This window comes from Aulonocara sp. 'chitande type north' Nkhata Bay, linkage group LG5 (assembly GCF_057382095.1).
Source record: "Aulonocara sp. 'chitande type north' Nkhata Bay isolate Kocher_YH1m ecotype deep benthic linkage group LG5, A_spYH_male_GT1.1, whole genome shotgun sequence".
In the NCBI taxonomy this organism is placed as follows: Eukaryota; Metazoa; Chordata; class Actinopteri; order Cichliformes; family Cichlidae; genus Aulonocara; species Aulonocara sp. 'chitande type north' Nkhata Bay.
Window position 1 is genome coordinate 26,445,943 of NC_141348.1, and position 12,538 is coordinate 26,458,480.

A 12,538-nucleotide genomic window follows, 5' to 3' on the forward strand; every position below is an offset into this window, starting at 1 on the left:
CAATTAAATCATAACGGAACAAAACAATGAGGTGAAAGAGTTACGGGGTCATGAGAGACATTAAAAATCACAGATATCAATATCTTTTTCTTATGGGAAGAATAGAATAAATTGGGCCACATAAAGTTCCATTTCCTTCATGAAAAAAAGGAAGCGTGGCTTCTCTTTTGAGAGCTTACATTTATGGATGTGGCATCTGACAAGGAGTAAAAGCCAACAGATGAGGTACTGCTCTCGTATTTCTTACAACCAAATAAGATGACAAATACAAATATATAGAAATATAAATTAAAATAAAAATTTCTGAAACCATCTTGTTAGAGGTAAAACCAGAATGCTTTTACCAAAATGCTTTTCCATGACAGTACAAAACCAAAATAAATGGCATCTAAATCGCTTTTATAGTTTTATTGGAAGTTTGGTGATTAAATCTATGGATTCATGTAAAGGAAACCACCACCTTGTTTGTAAGGACCAAATCCTTTCCACTCAGTGTCCTTAACAAAACCTTGCTGGGTCCGCTGCCAGATAGGCGAGAGTGTTTGATGACGCAGAACGTCAGAATTAAGATCTCGCGATACTTCGTCTGGGCATTGCTTTATAAGAACTGGCTCGCCCTTGTCCCCTCCGTTCGTCCTCAGTGCAGGATAACGAAGCATCGATTTTCTCTGCTTCCGTTAACTACAAGCCGTGTTTTCTTTTATTTTTCTGAGCAGCACCTAAGATCGCTTATTGTCACTATAACACGACGAGGGTTACACCGGAAGCTGTGAAGTTTTAAGAGGTAGGTGTTCTTATTTGACCTAATCGCGATCGTCACCCCTATTTCTAGTAGCCTCTTAGCTAACGTTAGCCGTCCTGCTAAGATCAGTCAACCGGCAAGGATCACGATGGGCCCGGCTAACGATAGGAAAGCCTGGCTTACACTTTTTATGTCTCAGAACGATCTCATCGCGAAATTTATTACCATCGGAGATACATAAGGTATGACTGTTGCGCAACTTTTGCGCAAAAAATGGTGAGTCAAAACAGGGAAATACCCGTTAAACCAGTGAATTTATTTAAAGTGTTGAGGGTTTAATAAATAAATTTTTATTGTAACACCGGTTGAGTAGAGATGGGTAGACCTTATGAATAAACATAAATCATGTCCATAATTATCCTAAAGTAGCGTTGTTTAGGTAGAGCGCTACTGTTTTTAGTGTAGCCCGGAGACGCCCATGAGTTCAGTCAAAGTAAGGACTGTAGGACAACTCGGGTATAAGCAGGGGTATTTAATCAGACAGAAGACAGAAGTTTCATTATTAATAACAATAATAATAATAATAATCTTCATCTTTCGGCAGTAGTACTTTGAGTAGCTTTAAATAAGTTTTAGAAGTGCTCGACAAATAATGTGGGAAACATTTTTAAAGGCATATAAATAAACACAGAAACAAAGACTAGCTTTTCTTTTCTTTGTTTGGAACATCGGCATTACTTTTATGTTATGTACATACTGATCTCTATCTGGTGGGTATATAAGGGAAAGAGCAGCTTCAATGCACCACATTAGTCACTGTTAGATTTCTCTGGAACTTCATAGGGAGCAAAGTTCAGGTGTGGGTGTCCTACCTGGGAACTGGTTTCTGTTGGGGAAAGGTTACGACCCAGCTATGAGCAAACACTGCAGGCTTCTTAAAGTAACACTTGACTATTGTGAGTGTAGCCAAACGTGTGGGCTCGTACGAGTCTTTCAGCTTTCACCTATTATATCAGTGGCTCAGTGAACTCATCTCACCTGCCTTTGAAAGTCTCAGGTAATCAGATCTCATTCTCATTTGTTTTTGTTTTTGTTTTTCAAAATCTAGATTTAGCTGAACCATGTAGGAGTGTTTGACCATAAACGGCATTTTCTCACTTTCTTGACCTATGTTGTTAAACAGGTTTTTGCAACAGACAGGCTTTTTCTTCTGAAAAGCCTTCTTTCCTTTCTTTTATGGGACAAAAACATTATCTACACTGTCTGCAGGACATGTTTCACATAAGTTTTCTCTTTCTCCTTTAGAACTCAAGACAATCATCGTCATCACCGCTGCTGATTATGGATGTAATAGTGCGCCGCTGTCCTTTCTTGGCTCGCATGCCCCAGGCCTTTCTCCAGCAGTCCAAAAAGACGCTGGTGACGTATGCCCAGCGATGTCCCATCATGATGGAGCTGGCTGCAAAACCTATGGCCCCTTCAATGGCACGTGCCCTCTGTTCCTCCTCATCCTCCTACCAGAAGCCTGAGAACACTGTGTCTGCCGGTGAGGGTGATAAAGATGGTGGTCATACTGGCTATTCTAATCAACACTACAGCTGTGTTATATTTAGTCAGATAAATCATGTAATTATAGAATTATTGATAAATGTGAAATTTACTTTTTTCCCTTTGCAGCCCCCAAAAAGGAGGTGGAGTCCAAGCTGCCAGCTGGCCACCCTATGCCACCTCCGGGACAGATGAAGGCCTCCAAATGCCCTTTCCTGGCTGCTGAGATGAGCCAGAAGAACAGTGGCGTAGTCCGTCAGATTGGCATAGAGTTCCAAGAGGATGTACAGGAAGTCCGCACTGTGAAGAAAGGTGAGGTTTTTTTTTTGTTGTTGTTGTTTTTTTCTTTTTCTTTGAGAACTAAATCAGTTTTCCATAGTTTCGTACAATATTTAATAGCAGTTTGTTTTTGTCCTGACAGAAGTGCCTGCTGACCAACTAAAGCAGCCAAACCTGGCCAGCACTACTGAAGGAGAAACCACATTAATGAAAACCCTCCTGAAACAGCGACCTAAGAAAGTCAGCCACCTGCTTCAAGACAACTTACCAGCAAGAAGTAGGTTTTATTTTGATAGTTTAACCACACTGTCCTACAAGCCTGTGATTAACCTAGCTACTGTCTACCTTACTATGACAATCTTCTTTTTTATTTGCGAGTATGTTTTGGTGTTTTTGCACACGGGTGTAGTCTTTCCTCACATTAAAGTTACTCCATCAGTTGCAGTACTGTAGCAACACTAAGCCACATTAAGCAACTTTTACCTTCCTTGTCTCTTCCAGCGGCCCGCTTCCAGTACGATGCGTTTTTTGAGAAGAAGATCGAAGAGAAGAAGAACGATCACACGTACCGCGTGTTTAAGACCGTGAATCGTCGGGCCACCGAGTTCCCGATGGCTGACGACTTCACAAGCTCTTTACAAGAAAAGCGTGACGTGTCGGTTTGGTGCAGCAACGACTACCTGGGCATGAGTCGACACCCTCGAGTCGTGCAGTCCATCATGTGAGTAACTGAGTAGTTAATCCAGTTTCATGGGTCAAGGTGTGTTGACGTGTCTACCTTCCCTGATTGCTTTTTACCTTTTGTCCCTCTGTGAGAGCTAAGTTCGGAGAGAAACCAGCTCAGAGCATAATTACATGATGCAACCTGGAACCCTTTGGTGATACTGGCCATTATTTGTGTGGGTGTTGAGTTGGACATGGATCACACCTAAACCTCATGTGTCACGATGATGGTGTTGTTTTTCCTTCTCCTCCCCCCGCCCCAGCTTGTTTGAGCTTGCATACAAGTCTGCAGCATTTTAATGAGCAACTGTTTGTCTCTTTCCAGGGATACTTTACAAAAACATGGTTCGGGGGCAGGAGGTACCAGGAATATCTCTGGGACCAGTAAATTCCATGTGGAGCTAGAACAAGAGCTGGCTGACCTTCACAAGAAGGATGCGGCGCTGCTGTTCACCTCCTGCTTTGTTGCCAATGACTCCACCCTCTTCACCCTTGCGAAGATGCTGCCTGGTATGCAGAAGGAAAAACTTGGTGTATTTAACAGTAATTCGAACCTCCTGTAAGCGTGTTTGGTCTCATTGACGGTTTCCTCTCCTCTGAACACTTTTAGGTTGTGAAATCTACTCTGACGCAGGTAACCACGCCTCAATGATTCAAGGTATCAGGAACAGCGGCGCTAAGAAATTCATTTTCCGCCACAATGATGTGGCCCATCTTCGAGAGCTCCTGGAGAAAGGAGATCCCACAAAACCAAAGATCGTGGCTTTTGAGACCGTCCATTCCATGGATGGTCAGTTTCTAATTACTGCTTCACTGCTGTTGGATAAATGTTAATATTTCTATTTTTTTTTTTTAACTTTCTCTTACTGCGTGTGTCCTGGAAAATATTACTGTTCTTGCAAAATCAATAATTCATTCAAACTAAGTCATGAAGTGCTCTTTAAGAAGCAAAAAACAAGTCTGACCAGGTTTGTGTGCCTTTCTTTCTGTAACACAGGTGCCGTTTGTCCGCTGGAGGAAATGTGCGACGTGGCCCACGAGTTTGGCGCCATCACCTTCGTGGACGAGGTTCACGCTGTGGGCCTCTACGGCTCCAGAGGGGGGGGCATCGGCGACAGGGATGGCGTCATGGACAAGATGGATATCATCTCGGGAACTCTAGGTAAGTGCGCAATCTCTACTAAAAAAAAAAAAAATGTAGAGCTTGCTGCTGCTGTACTGTTTCATTTCTTTTTTTCGAACCAAATAACTGCCACTGGTTAGTGGAACTCGTCTAGCTTGATTGTTTGAATTAGACTGAGGATCAGGCCTCAGCCGTGTCATCCAATATACCAGAGGGCTGAAAAGAATCTGGAGCAGCTCTGTTGTTGCTAGGAGACTACAGGCTCTTGTTGTGCTCCTATGGAATTACTCAGATTGCGTGTCACTGTCAGACTGAGGGGACAATTATTTCCAACTCAAGAGCACTACAGCTCCTGCACAGCTGACATTTCAGGCGGTTCTAGTTTGAGATTACAATGGCTGTAAATTTTTTTTTATTTATTTATTTTAAGACCACTGGCTCCGTAATGTTGAACGAGAGGAGTTGTAATAATCAGCGTTATGTTCTTTTCTAGGGAAGGCCTTTGGCTGTGTGGGTGGCTACATTGCGAGTACCACCGCCCTGGTGGACACAGTGCGTTCCTACGCCGCTGGTTTTATCTTCACCACCTCTCTGCCCCCGATGCTTCTAGCCGGAGCCAGGGAATCGATCCAGATCCTTAAAGGGGAAGAGGGGCGCTCGCTGAGACTTAAACACCAGCGCAACGTCAAGCTCCTCCGGCAGATGCTGATGGACTCTGGGTTGCCTGTTGTGCACTGCCCCAGCCACATCATCCCTGTCCGGGTAATCTACGATTGAATTGATTGTGTGGAACTTGAAAAGCAGATGAAGTCACAACGGCTCGATTCTCATGGCGCGTGTGTCTCTTTGGTATAATTAGGTTTCGAATGCTGAGAAAAACACGGAGGTGTGTGACATCATGATGCGTCGCCATAACATCTATGTGCAGGCCATCAACTATCCCACCGTTGCCAGGGGAGATGAGCTGCTGCGCATTGCCCCAACCCCTCACCACACCCCCGAGATGATGAAATACTTTGTTGGTAAGCTGACAAAGTAACACGTTTCACTTGAAATACTTGATAGTGTATAAGAAGGCTACAACAAGTTAAACAGTATTTATGTCTTAATTTGATCGAACTGAACTGTGTAGCTGTTTATGCAAAAGTTACATTACATGAGTAACTTCATCCAACCTGTAACAAACTGTACTTTTCTATCATTGAAGTAAAACTGACCTCTCTTTATCTGTTTTCCCCTTTCAGAGAGGCTGGAGCAAACATGGAAGGAGGTGGGCCTGGAGCTGAAGCCCCACTCATCAGCAGAGTGCACCTTCTGCCAGCAGCCACTACACTTCGAGGTGATGAGCGAGCGAGAGAAGTCTTACTTCAATGGGCTCAGCCACCTCATCTCAGCCTGCGCATAACACTAATCACCCACTGCAGTCTGAAGACAGCGCGTCCACGCTTAAGCCCCATTCCTCTGTCACTATCGTAGAATGTATTAATTATCTTTAATAATTTGTCCTGCACATATTTAAAATTATCTATGTTCAGATGGTCTATATACTGCAAATAAAATATGGGAAAGAATCTCTGTGTGTGTTTGGTTTTTGAAAGTGTTTATAAAGATGTGAGGAGTGGCAAGAAATGAGTGGGATGCACTCAGTTTTCTTTTTACTGCCCTAGGATTCAAGGCCACTGTTAAGTTAATTTCTTCATTGGGCTGTTGTATAAACTGATTAAATGTGGCTCCGATTACACTGTGCTATCATGCTCAGTCACATGGGTTTTTTACTGATGGGTAAAATGATAACTGAATAAAGCTACAAAAATGGGTCACATTAATTGGACATGCTTGGCAGATGCCAGGTTTTTGATTTTTATTTTTTTTAAACTGTTGCTGATAATTTGATCCAATTGTCTAGTCCACTGGCCTGCTTGTGAGAAAAGTGGAACACTGAAAAATGTCTTGTTGCAGTTTTGTTTTTTTGTTTTTCTTTACTTTTTTTTTTTAAAAACACTTTAGTTAAAGTATACAAAATTAGATAGACATAAAATTTACATACACTTACGTATACAAAATCATGATCATATACCATACATTAAGAAAAAAAAAAAAGGAAAACAAAGGAGGAAAGTCAAGCATCTGAGTCAACTAAAAACTTAAATTTACAATTTCAATACATCCCAAGGGAAAACTTTTGCAAGTTTCAGATCGATTGTTCTCCTTCTCCATAGATCTGTAATGATATGTTTACTCACCACATCACTACTTATCTTTTGTTCTATCACTCCTTTGGCACGGGTTTTCCAAATATGGGTGTTTATTACACACATTATCAACCAAAAGAGTCTCCTTTTGTCTTCACCCATTTTTTCTTTAAACAAACCATATTTAACTGCTTTAATATTAACATCAACGTCATAACCAATTTCTGTCATCTTCTGCCTTATCTCAGTTGTCCTATAATTTGTTTTCCTATAAAACGTTTTGCTTTACCATAGCACACAATCCTGTCATGACACTTTGTAACGAGCAAGACATTTGGTACTTCATTAGTTTTATCAGGTACTGCAGTATAATAATGCACTGATTTTGTTGTTGGTTATGTGTACGCTGCTTTAGGCGTGTTGGTTTGAATGTGTGAGCCTCCTTATGAGCAATCAGATATATTATAAATGAAGTCCTGTTTTTATAATCGCTCTTAGAAATATCTATTTAGTGACTTAAGACCACAATAAAATAATTTCTCTTTCTCTATCTGGTGAAATCTTACTGTGTGTAGAGAACCTACTAACCTACTTTCCCATGGATTCACATGGAGATGACATAGATAAAGCTGTAAGACCTAGATTCACAGAATAAAGGAGGTCACAATGACAATGATACACTCAAAATTGGCACACATACCCATTTTCTTTGGGTCCACATAAGCCTCGGACTATGCATCAAAACAGGCAATGTGACCGACACAGGCACAAACAGGAAAACGTATTTATTGTCATATTTTTCTAACAGAGTCTGATAAAAATCAGGATATGAAGGTTTAATCTCAGTCTTGAAAAGGTCAATCATAATAGCTTTTCTAACATAGCTGTCTCATCAAAACCAGAGATACACTGAAAATGGAAGTGGGAACCACTACTTTTAGTTGTTACAAGAAATTGTAGCCGTCACTGCTTTACACAAATGGCTCACTTCCACTTTTGAGCTGACTTTTTGTTACAATTCGGACAAGAGCTGATGGAAAGTTACAAAAACCAAAACCTGTATGTACTGAGCAAGAAGTCTTCCAGACCTCGGGGAGGTGCAGTGCTATACCTATCAAAAAAGATTTATGTGAAAGTGTTCGAACTCTTCTTCACATCTGTGAACCTACAGTGGCGCAAAAAAAAAAAATGGCACAAAATCAAAAGGCCATTAGCTGAGGCAGTAAGAGCTAACTGGTTTTAGATTAAAAATATGTCAAATATATCAAAATATTAAGAAAATCATAGACTACAAAGTACTGTATATATATCTAATAATGTGTGGACCTCCTAGGTTCAGTCTTTTTCTACTTGTACTGTAATAAACTTTAATGTTTAAATCATTACTTGCTAACTGAGGCCGGTAGGCCCATTGCACAATCTAACCTTAGGTTAAGACTGGTGGGTTGTCCACCTGTCCTGAGAAGATTGTGACATTGTGTTTGCACAGACCTGAATACTCCAGACCAGCGCACTACCAAAAGACTTGCTTACGATAGCTAATAATAAGTTATCAAGTTCACCTGAGGCTGCTTACCTATGGAAGCAGTAAGGGTGGCTTAATTTTTCACACGACTGCATTTCTCTACCATAGGAGGAAATACTGGTTCACTAAGTGATCATTTGTTGAATAATAAGTGTAACATATTTTAACAATACAAGGCTAAATCATGATAAGGTTCAGGAACACGGGAATATTGTTCATCATACTCTTACTGAACTTCCCGGAGGAACCCACCTGAGGGTTTTTTTTTATAACACAGCATGTACTGAGTGTTTGACCCTTTAGCTATTTTTTTGTTCCATCAACCATGTAACACCATGTAACTCAGACATACAAACACACGCACTCACACCCACTTGCCCATAAAACACACACACATAAACTGTAGATGTGTCTTCAGTCATTTCTATATGTTCTCCTTTTTATTACAGTGCATGAACCGATATCGATTTTCCACTGCTGTGCATTTCTTCTACACTCAACAGCATCTCTAAAAAACAGTGTGTAGAAACAAAATCTTCCCCCTTCATGGGATTGTTTAGCATTTCTTTTGATCCATGATTAGTGCAGAGGTCTTCTTAGTCACAGTTTCATGTTTTTTTTTTTCTTTCTTTCAGTTTGTTTAACTGACGTGTACACGTATAAGTCACTGTTTATATTTTGGATCCAGTGCCTCGTTTAAAGGACAAACATTTCGTTTTTTTGTCTGAAGGTTTACTGCAATTCAAAACTGAGCTATATTTCCATGGCCTCTGACTCATGCATGGCTGCCAGACTCTCAGACAGCAGACAAAAGCAGGAGCAGTGAAACCCAGGGCAGGCTAACACTGGGAGTTAAGAAAGGGTCACAGACTTCTCACATTCACTGATTCATTCCATCTGCTCGTAACTCCACTTTGGAAACCCCAGAATGAGAAACCAGACAGATACTTAGAAACAAATTTCTTTTGTGTTAACTTGAGATTTTAAGCTAAATACATTCAGTGAACATATACCGAGACTGAATTCGACTGAAGTTTATTTGTGCTGAAAACAGAAACTGTTTAAACTGAATAAAATGTTTGCTAGTTTTTGTAGGTGTGGTAGCTTTTTAGCGACTTCCTGTGTACAATTCTAGTTACTTGCACTGAACCAGTGGAGGGATTAATTAAAAAAAAAAACTCACAGTATGGCAAAGGACCAGGATACACCATGTTTCAACATCGAGGATTAATTGTGGTATGAAACCACATGCTCTTTTCCAATAAGATCTCATTTTACAAACCATTAGCCAGTAGGCCAGTCACAGTCAGACGTGTCCTCTCTTGTTATACCTGCTTTATTGTTGTTGTTTTGGAAATGGTGTGATGCTTATTTCAAGCAGGACTAAAATAACCTTTTTTTTTCTCTCACACACATATCTAATATAATATATATTCTTTGTTATATAATATACTAATAAATCGATTTGTATTTATTAGGTAGCTTTATCTTCTTCTGCTGCTATATTTTGGTAAGTTGAAATTGTTGAAATTATTTAGAAAGTTTAAAGTTTAAGTCTTGTGGGTTTGTGTTTTTTAAAATCACAGCCGATACCATTCGTATAATTGTGCCGATGCCCAAATGTGGCCACTGAGGGTTAAGGGAAACAAAATAGCTATCAAGTAGGCTTTAAAGCGTATAATGCTCTGGCTGTTGAAGAGACAAAATTGAATTAAAAGGCAGTTTGCTATCATTTCTCAGAAGAGCAAAAGTGGTTAGCTCCATGATGACCTCAACAACTGAATGAACGCCAGCGTCTCTCTCTGCTACAGAAAGCACTGAGAGCTGAAGGACAATGACTGTGTTTTAGACAAACAAGCAAAATCATGCAGTTTCTCAATAAACTATCCACCTCCATGTCCTTGTGTGGCTGTCTGCTACAGTATGAAGTTGATTAGAATAATTACAATGGGATTCAATTTCAAAGCTTTGAACGATGCTCTGGTTTTTGGGCAGTGACTCTTATTGCAGGTGGATTTTGAAAACAATGCGTCCTTTATTATGACTGCAGTGTCTGTCATCTGTCAAGATTAGTCTTTCTTGAAATGTAACATGAGCACATTTTTCCTGGATTCACTGAATAAGAATAGATAAAAGCTGCTTTATTGGAAGCATATCAGACGTCATGCTGCTCAAAGAGGCCGATTGTCACTGTAAAAGCAAAAAAAAAAAAAAAATAGTGCTCTAATGTTTAATAAAAATGATATGCTGTTCAAGCAAAGCTCATGTTTTGGCTGGTTTTCACTCTGCTTTATCTGCCTTAATGTTCCCATCGGGGTCAAGATAACTGTACATCCTTGGGCCTCCTGGAATGTTACCATGTGACCACCTCACTGTTTCATCTACAAGGGCATGAGTGCACGTGTCCGTATGGACTTAATGCTATTATATGCATGTAAAAAGATCCTTTGAAGATTCAGATAAAGGGAGATGTGCTATGTTACAGATGTTAATGCATTCGCTGTGCTCTAAAGTGTTGAAGGCTGTTTGGCCATGCTGTACGTAAACCCGAGAATTGACAGTTTATACTTTGACTTTCTTTTTTGACTGATTGAGTTCCCATAAAAAAATTTTTGTGGTGGAATCCTGCATTATATAACTCACAGATGTCATTTAAACTTTACTGGGACTCCATTTATATTGATTACAATAATTGATGTCCAGTTTGACTACAGGTTTGAGCCATAGACTCAGCACTAAAAACTAAAACATTAGAAATTACATTTTGAGAAGCATTACTGACCTGAGCTGACTACATTTATTAAAAACTTTATTAATATTTTATAATAATCACTAAGTCACACTTATGAATGACCTCCTTATGATTTGCTTCAACTCCTTTCATGCATTTGACCAATGAAACGAAATCGGAGGCATCTTCCAACAAAACTTTAAATTCTTTGCAGGTTTATTTTGATGTTTAAAGCTTGTTTCGTGCTTATTGATGCAACCCTTAATGACACGTTTTGTCTCTGTTTATATAGAGAGAGACGTGTTTTGACACAGTTTTTCCAAGGGTAGCTGCATAAGAAGAGATCGCCCCGGCTAACTTCTGAGGCACACCCAGTTATTTTGTGCCATAAGCAGTTTTTAAAAGGACCTCCAAGTATGCTTTCAAGGGGTGAAGAGTTGAGAGGAATGTTTAGAGAAAGAAATGACGTCAGACAAGTAACTTAACTGTTGTGGGGTTTCCACAGTGAAGTTGATTATACTGTTGCTGACTCATTTAGTTCACATGGGTGCGCAACTTTGAGTCACAAAAAGTTACAATACCCATGGATGGTTTTGCTACACAGCAGATGAAAATCCATGGAAACCTTATTTATACATTCTGTGGAAATTCATACTGGTATGTAAAGTGTCAAACGGTAACAGTGACCTCACTGTAAATAAGTAGCAAAGGGATGGTTTCACACAGACGGTCCCTCGTGAAGACTGATCTAGAATGGACAGAGTTCATGCTCAACAGCTGGATATTCCTCTTCAGAAGCACCTCCACAGGCAGATTAGAGGCCATCTTAGACAAAACAGCGATAACACATCAAAACATGTAACTCAGATATGCAAACACACGCACTCACACCCACTTGCCCATAAAAACACACACACATAAGTGTTGCAACCTTCACCTGTGTCAGACTTAGCCTTTGGCTGCACAGGAACAAGGATGTATAAAGGTTATATATCATCAGTCACTGTGACGCTACATTACAGGCTTCGCTGGTAACCCTGTAGCCTTTTCTCCAGAGCTTTTTTTCTCAGACATCCTCGTTTTGCATTCCCACACTAATTTATGGGGAGTAAAAAAGTGCAGTAGTGTAAATATCGAAACAAGTTGCAACCTTAATTATGAAAAAAGAAAAAATACAATGAAAAATGTGTGTTTGACAAACATGAGGCACACAGTTTACTCAATAAATCAAGAGCAGCTGGCCTTCTTAGATGGGGAGGGTTTCTGTCCATGTTTAAATCCGCTGCACACACGCTTCACAAAGGATTGTGTGTTTGATTGCATGTTTGCATGGACAGAGAAAGAGCATTGTTATATTCAGAGTATAGAGTGTATGCTTGTGCGTGACACCGGGGGCTGATGAACGGATAACAGCCACAGCAGGAGATTCTTGGCTGAAGTCAGTCGTTCCATTTCCTCCCTGTAGGCCAAGCAACACATCATTCTTCAGCATTAAAGGTCTGTTGATAAGAAGCTCCAATTACACAAATCTGTCATGTAGCTAAATCCCTCATAACCTTGGAAAACAGCATGTGTTTACTAACCTGTGCGCATTTGTTTGATTTTAAGATCAAAAAAAGGTATTTTCAGCAGACTGTCAAAGTGTCCTGACCGCTAAACTCTATGTGGTTTAACT

At 40.1% G+C, this 12,538-nt stretch overlaps 1 protein-coding gene across 1 annotated transcript; it reads left to right on the forward strand.

Annotated features, from left to right (window-relative positions):
- Positions 1-610: 610 nt before the first annotated feature.
- Positions 611-5,986, forward strand: alas1 (aminolevulinate, delta-, synthase 1). The gene is made up of 11 exons (XM_086292595.1): positions 611-784; positions 2,048-2,288; positions 2,420-2,602; positions 2,712-2,846; positions 3,071-3,290; positions 3,618-3,802; positions 3,903-4,082; positions 4,290-4,454; positions 4,909-5,177; positions 5,275-5,437; positions 5,660-5,986. Exons 2-11 carry the CDS (start codon positions 2,084-2,086, stop codon positions 5,818-5,820), a joined length of 1,866 nt encoding a protein of 621 aa, XP_086148721.1. The 5' UTR covers positions 611-784; positions 2,048-2,083; the 3' UTR covers positions 5,821-5,986.
- The last annotated feature ends 6,552 nt before the right edge of the window (positions 5,987-12,538 follow it).